This window comes from Anneissia japonica, unplaced genomic scaffold (genome assembly GCF_011630105.1).
Source record: "Anneissia japonica isolate Jap-2015-1 unplaced genomic scaffold, ASM1163010v1 scaffold287790_len634930_cov199, whole genome shotgun sequence".
Classification (NCBI taxonomy): Eukaryota; Metazoa; Echinodermata; class Crinoidea; order Comatulida; family Comatulidae; genus Anneissia; species Anneissia japonica.
The window spans coordinates 194,068-201,111 of record NW_022748191.1 but is presented as its reverse complement, the minus strand read 5'-3'; the positions used below and the strand labels follow the sequence as shown (position 1 = coordinate 201,111).

Here is a 7,044-nt window from a genome sequence, read left to right as displayed (position 1 = left end):
CTATCAACACTGCAGTACCCGCTGCTTACTTGGACTCGAATTCAACCCTGGCCATCAGGCGCAAGCTCGGTGGTCTAGAGGTATGATGCCTGGCTAGTGATCTGGAGATCGTGGGTTCGAGTCCCACCCGAGAACAACTTGCGATTTTTTCGCAGTTGTTTCAAATGTACTGACTATTCGGTACATTTCCACGTCAGGTAGGGCAAAATTACACCTATACAGTAATGTTATTGTTAATTATTATTATTTTTTAAATTTTATATCTTATATCCGTGTTTTGTAGGATCCCCCGGGTAGGATCACCGCAAAAAAAAACAAAAAAAAAAAACACGACACTTTAGAGGGCGCAGTACTCTTTCTGCATTTTATGCAGCATCGCCATGTGGATGAGCTGCGGTGCGTAAGGTCCTATGTGTTCAGTGAGCAGTAGAGTGTTTCTGATTACATTATTTTATACAAGAAATTAATGATAAATCAATTATGCCTGAATTAGAATTAGAACATGTTCAGCTTGGGTTCGTTGGTGCTGGTAATATGGCCCAAGCTATGGCGTTCGGATTTGTAAAAACTGGTAGGTAGGCTGAGATTAGGTTATGCTGGGAGAATGAATAGCCTAGATAGCTCAAACAAGAAGGCCTGACCCTAGCCTTAGCTGTCAAGTGCCAGTGTGTGCATTTACTAAGTAAAGGATATGCTTAGGCCTAGGCCTGTGCCTAGTTAAAAGAGGAGCTAAGCCTTAGTGTCACTTCTACCAAACCCAAATCGACCCAATTCAACTCAAATGTCACCTATTAAGTGTAATTTAAAAAAATATTCTCTGAAGTATTCACATACATTGCCGATTGGACCAAAATTTGGCTGGCCTACAAATAGATGCAGACCATATCATATAATGATTTATTATTTATTTTTACATTTTTACAGGACTTTTAACTGCTGACCGTGTTTTTGCAAGTGCACCCAGTGATAGAAACCTTGTGAAATGGAGGGTACTGTGTATATTCATCTTTTCCTTGATGTAGAAATTGTTTTTCTGATTATTGCTGTGTAATAAATGGAAAAATTAGAGTATGACATGTTGCAGATCGAAAATATTATATCCCAATAAATTTTTGGCAGACAGACTAATGATCTAGTAATATAGGCCCCATACTCTTATGTTTAATTGCACAGATTTGGCCCTTATTTTCCGAAATGCGCGGGCAGATTTCTAGGCAAAATTTTTGTGCAGAGGATATATTCTCCATGCATGCCTTGCTTTACAGTCTGGAAGGCCTATGACTATATTAATTTGTTCAAAAATATACATTCGTATGTCAATAACTCATTATTTTTAGTGTTGCTGTGAGAAGGACCTTTAACTTTATCTCGTGTATGTTCTTGGACCTCAGGCAAAAGGCATGAAAACCACAAATGATAATCGAGAAGTGGTAAGGACCTGCAACATGGTGTTCCTGGCCTGTAAGCCCTACCAGCTTGGTGATGTTCTAGCAGAGATCAAAGGAGAGATCTCAGAGGATAAGCTCCTTTTATCTGTAATTGCTGGGATGGATATAAGCTTTATTGAAAACGTAAGCACATATACTATATAGTAACGAATGTTGTATTTTGTAACACACTTAATGTAGATTCCTGTCATTTGATTGGTGGATTTCGTATCAGGTGACATTGGTTATTCATCCCATTTCGTCACTCATTGAAATTTATTTGTACAGCTTGGTATCTTTTATTCAAAATCTTTATAAAAAATAAAATTAAGTTGGCAAAATAGAGTTCCTCAGCTAAAAGTTGAATTGGGGATACTCTTTACAAGCCGCCAATGGAAAGCATCAGTCAAATACAGAATTACCTAATAAACTAGTAAGTTCGCAAGGAGGGCAGTATACAAGAATAAGGTTATTGGTTACTGTGTTTAAAAATTCTAATTATATTTTATTTGATTTTTAGTCAGATTCAAGTAAGCTTGTGAGATATGGAAGAGGACCTTTTTTAAATCTAGTCCCATCTGTGCATTGTCCATTTGCTTTTTCCAATGCACAGTGGTTAGGAGATGTAATGACGTAAACTTATTACAATTTTTTGACTGGTTAAAAAGATGGGGTACTGACATTTTCCAGAAGGTTAAATTCATGAAATGATGACACATCGCCTATATCTCAGCTACTTCTGGCTGAACTTGTGTGTACAATGTATCAGAGATTTTGTTAGCTGTAATTTGCTGAATTCGGCCCTTATTTTCCGAAATGCATGGACGGATTTCTAGCTTAGGGCCTAAGCCCTGCTTTTACACGGAGGATGTAGCCTATTACCCGAGCAGGCAACAGGCCTTACTTTTACAGTCTGGGAAACTTGTTTGGAATCTATTTAGGTGTGTCATAAAACAAATAATGAATGTTTTGTATTCAGTCTGCCTTATTGAATGTAACAGTAAATCTTCCAAATCATGAAAAAATTATTCCCATTGCACTCATAAACATTCATTATTTATATAGTATATAGTTGATCAATAATAGTATATTTGTATAATTGAATGTTAATACTAATAGTTTTAATTGTCTTTATATAATTATTTATAATGGTATTTTTCAATTATTATAATTTGATTATTCACTGTTTATTTGTGTTGTATTTAAGACATCCTGTTATTGGCTTTTTGCTGTTGAATGATGATCGAAAGAAAAATAAATAAAATAAAATAAAGTAAACTTTAGTAGTATAATATTAAATTATTGAAGTATGATACTTATTGTTATTAGATTTAAACAAAAAATATGATCCGAACTTAACAAGCAATATTTAATTTAATTGTTATGCTGTACTTAGAATCTTGGAGTAAAATGCAAAGTTGTCTGGGTCATGCCATCTACACCATGCTTAGTGTTAGCTGGTGTCAGTAGCTACTGCTGCAATGATGCCGTTTCCAAATCTGACAAACAGCTTGTGGAGTTGTTTTTGTGCAAGGTTGGCATGTGTTTTGAAATTCAGGAACGACTCATGAATGCAGGAGCTATATGCTGTGGAGCTGTTCCAGCATTTGTAAGTTTTGTTTTAAAATATTAACACAATTGTATTGATATGAATATTCATATTATTACCATATTATTTTTATATGTTGTACTGTATATGCTTGTACTCGCTTGAGGTGTTAAGTAGTGGATTGATAGGCCCTCATGGTGTCATGTAAGCAGGTTTGTTTGAGTGAAACATAGTCAACATTGTAACAAACTAAAGCAGTCACTCCATATAACAATATGCAGGCCGTGTTTAATGGGCAACATTGCAGCATATCAATGAAATAATGGAATTGCCCATCATATTCAGCCACATTATAGTTTCTTGAGTGGTGCAGAATACCCTCAAGAAAATAATGGAATTGCCCTTCGTATTCAGGTACATCGTTTTCTTGAGTGCTGCCTGAATATGTGCGAGGGTAAAAAATCTAATTTCTATAACCCTGACTTTGTCCATTGATGTTTTCTTCTGAAAATTGAATGGTGTCTTTTTTTTATTATTATGTATGTATTATTCCACTAAATTTTATGATGATTTATTCATTATTTTTTGCGTAATCTTGTTAACAGTCCGGCAGAAAAAGAGAAAGACGGACAGAGAGCAGTGAATACTTAACCTCCTTTTGGAGGTAATTAGTGTCCACTTGATGTTAGCAAAATGATGTGTAAGGTGATAGGATGTCATCACAATTCACTTTTATTTTTTAAGATATAAGATTTTATTGTTATAAGTGAAATTGTATTTAGTGACCAAAATTTTTTTTAGTTGTTCACAGCGGCTGATGCATTAGCGGATGGTTCTGTTAAAGTTGGTCTACAGAGGGATCTTGCTCTCAAGATTGCAGCTCACAACTTGATTGTAAGTCACCATTTTCATCTTGCCTATCTTAGATTTATGGCCTTAACTTGTTTCGCATTAAATGACTAAAGCCAGGGACTCAACTTCGTTGTATGACCTGCGCACGACAGATGAAACTCCACGCCCTGCGAGCACTAGATGATGCAACGCTGTCTGCTGATTGTTCATGGCAGTCTGAATGGATCATCATTAAAAATGATCTGTTACGCGTGTCGTCGTGTTGCGTCCTCTATAGAATCGAGGTGGCCAATGACTGCCAGGTGCAGTGGGTGTTCGGCTTAAGAAAGCACAGCAGCACTTATACAGGTTTTGGTACCTTTATTGCAGCACTTACAGTATTTGAGAGCGGTGAAAGTAAATCCTTGCCGAACCACTAGGGCTGATAGGGCTGGAGCTTATTCCCAGTTTCTTTAGCATGAACCGGATGAGAGTGTGGAGAAAAATTTGGTGCTGCAATTATTCTTGAGTGGCGCTTAATGGACCTTTTCAGCTAAGCCCCGCCCTCTTTCCCCTTGGTCCCACTAAACGACAGTGTAAAAACCATACACAAGCACATGTATTTGTGGGCCTACATGCACATATTCCTGGCCTTGTTCTGATTTGTCAGTTGTTAAGTTTGATTGACACTCCAGAAAGGTTTATTGAGAGAATACAGCATTGGTAGAGAAATAGCATGGCCAGTAACCATTTTTGATTATGTTTACTTTCAGGGTGCAGGAAAAATGATGCTGGAGACAGGTCTGCATCCTGCGCAGCTGAAGGACAATATATGCTCTCCAAACGGGGCAACGATCTGCGGAATTCATGCCTTGGAAAAGGGGGGCTTCCGCGACTGTTTGATATCTGCAATTGAGGATGGAGTTCAAAGAGCTGAACGCATGTCTAAAGATTAGATTATTTATAATTGATTACATTTTCAACTCATTTAGAATTTAGTCGGTTTGTACTTGTTAGCACTAGTAGATTGGAAATAATGGATGACTGCAGCCACTATTTCCAATAATCTTATGAATGACCAAAATTTACATGATATATGTATTTAATTTAATATTAAATCATCAAATATTTAAAATATGGACAAATAAGTGAGAATATAAGCAGGCAAAGTGAAAAATATAACTTATCCAACTACCAGACAGGGTTGCCAGTAAAGTAAACTTAGTTACTGTCAGTATGGTAGACTAATATAAATACAAGAAAACTATTGAACAAAATTAGCTTATACACAAATATATATATTTTCAACAAAATCACCTTACACTTAAAATAAATAGTAGTTTAACTTATATTTTAAATACTTAATCCACTTTTCACTGGCAAAATAGTTAAGTAGATTCCTGAGAAATATATTTATGTTAAAAAGATGTTCTTTAATTTCAGTAGGAAGATTATCATAGGTGTTTCAGGGATCTTTTTTTCTGGGTTACAATTTATACAGGACAGGGTCTTATAAAATATAATAAATAGGGTGGTGCTTTTTTTGGTTTGATCAGAAACTAACTATTCAAGTCCTGAAATAGTTTTTATAATTGTTTTTATATTCTATAAAGCAATGGAATTTTATGATACTTTCCCCAGGATGTTGTTGTAAGGTCCTACATGACGACAGTGTATGTTGGTGGTGGGACATGTGCATACTCCTGGCTATTGAATAACAAATTCTAATTGGCTAGTTGCTAAGTTGGAGTGCAAGTCAGGCAGAGGTTTGCGACGTGTACTAGCTAAAAAGCATGTACAAGGACACGCGTGTACACATTTTTCGCCATGTTCAATATAAAAACAAAGAGGCTTGGGCAGGTTTAGGTCACTGTTAATTCATTATTACTGCCTAGAATGTTCAATAAATCTTATTTATGCCATATTTAATGCACAAGAATGGGAAAATTTAGCTTAGCATAAGCCATAATTGCGAAAATCTCTTAAAATCCTGGAAAATATAGAATTTTGGGGGGATTGGGAGATGAATTAAAATTGCTGGAGACTCCAGGGCAATCTGGGAGACTTGGGAGCTCTGCATTATAAATCGTCATTGTCTTCCATTTATATAGCGCATACTACAATGCAATGTCTCTATGCGCTTTCAAACCCAATGTTATGACCAAAAAAAAAAAAATTTGCATGTGTTAGTAGTTTTCAATCAATAAATTTACCAGGGGAATATTTGAACTTGCTTTGCTAGAAAATATGGACAATTCTGGGCCATGTTAACAACTTCTGTTTCTTTTTTTTTTTTTGCACTCATTAGGCTAATCTTGATGGGGGGGGGGGGAATGCGATCAGTGTTTTAAAAAATGTTCAAAGATTTGCCTTTATTAAAAGATTAAGGCCAGACAATGCAATAATTATGGAAATAATAATTATGTTACCTACTCAATATTATGACAGCATAGCCACATTTTAAGAGGACTACCCAGCTAACAATTTTACATAATAACGTTGCAGTTTGGTTTAAAAAAGATTTTTTTTTTGTATAGCCATTAATATGTAATTTCATAACACAATTTGTGACTTGATATTCTTCGCTACAACATTGTGTTAACGCTAATCTGTTTTCTGACTTAACATAACCACGATGTTCATGAATAATATGGTGACGTTTTTGTGTTTTTGCCCTTTTGTTGTATTGATGATCCTTTAAACACTGAGAACTGATTAAAACATAACTACAGTATTTCTAAATTACTGTACGACTTCAATGCACTGTAATGTACTTATAACTAATAAAAGATATCTTTATGGACGAAAACATGAGACTAAATTATTTTTGATGGCTTGCATTACAAACAGAAAAAAAACGACTCAAATAAACCTGATAAAAGCTATATGGAATTATTTCAAAGATATTTTACCAAATACCTGTTTACAACAATTGAATATAAGAGATTTAAGGTGTTTTTCTACTGCGGATGATGCAGAGAATAAAAAACATCCATACTGAGTTTTAATGGTACGATATAATCAACCGAAAAAGATCTTGGTTTAAACTAGGGAGTTGGTTGATCCTGGTTTGAACACATGGTTATCCGGCATCTAGGAGAAGTGTAGTTTACATAAATTAATAATAATAATTTAAAAAAAAACAGTGGTGGACCATCCATCATCGTTTAACAATAATGTGACAATTTTTTAAAACTCTTAGTATTGTAAGTAGGCCTAATTAATACGAAAATGCAT

The 7,044-nt window shown here is 35.1% G+C and overlaps 1 protein-coding gene across 1 annotated transcript; it reads left to right on the top strand.

Moving 5' to 3' along the window:
- The first annotated feature begins 368 nt into the window (after positions 1-368).
- On the top strand, positions 369-6,616 carry LOC117120706 (pyrroline-5-carboxylate reductase 3-like). The gene is made up of 6 exons (XM_033265745.1): positions 369-571; positions 925-989; positions 1,392-1,571; positions 2,824-3,036; positions 3,778-3,870; positions 4,581-6,616. The coding sequence occupies exons 1-6, from the start codon at positions 481-483 to the stop codon at positions 4,761-4,763; spliced, it is 825 nt and encodes a 274-aa protein (XP_033121636.1). The 5' UTR covers positions 369-480; the 3' UTR covers positions 4,764-6,616.
- Positions 6,617-7,044: the final 428 nt, after the last annotated feature.

Excerpts from the sequence above, each read along its gene's own strand:
- LOC117120706 (XM_033265745.1), top strand. The coding sequence starts at position 481 with ATGCCTGAATTAGAATTAGAACATGTTCAGCTTGGGTTCGTTGGTGCT. Across the intron at positions 3,037-3,777 it reads GTGGAGCTGTTCCAGCATTT|TTGTTCACAGCGGCTGATGC; the intron begins GTAAGTTTTGTT and ends AATTTTTTTTAG. Across the intron at positions 3,871-4,580 it reads TTGCAGCTCACAACTTGATT|GGTGCAGGAAAAATGATGCT; the intron begins GTAAGTCACCAT and ends GTTTACTTTCAG.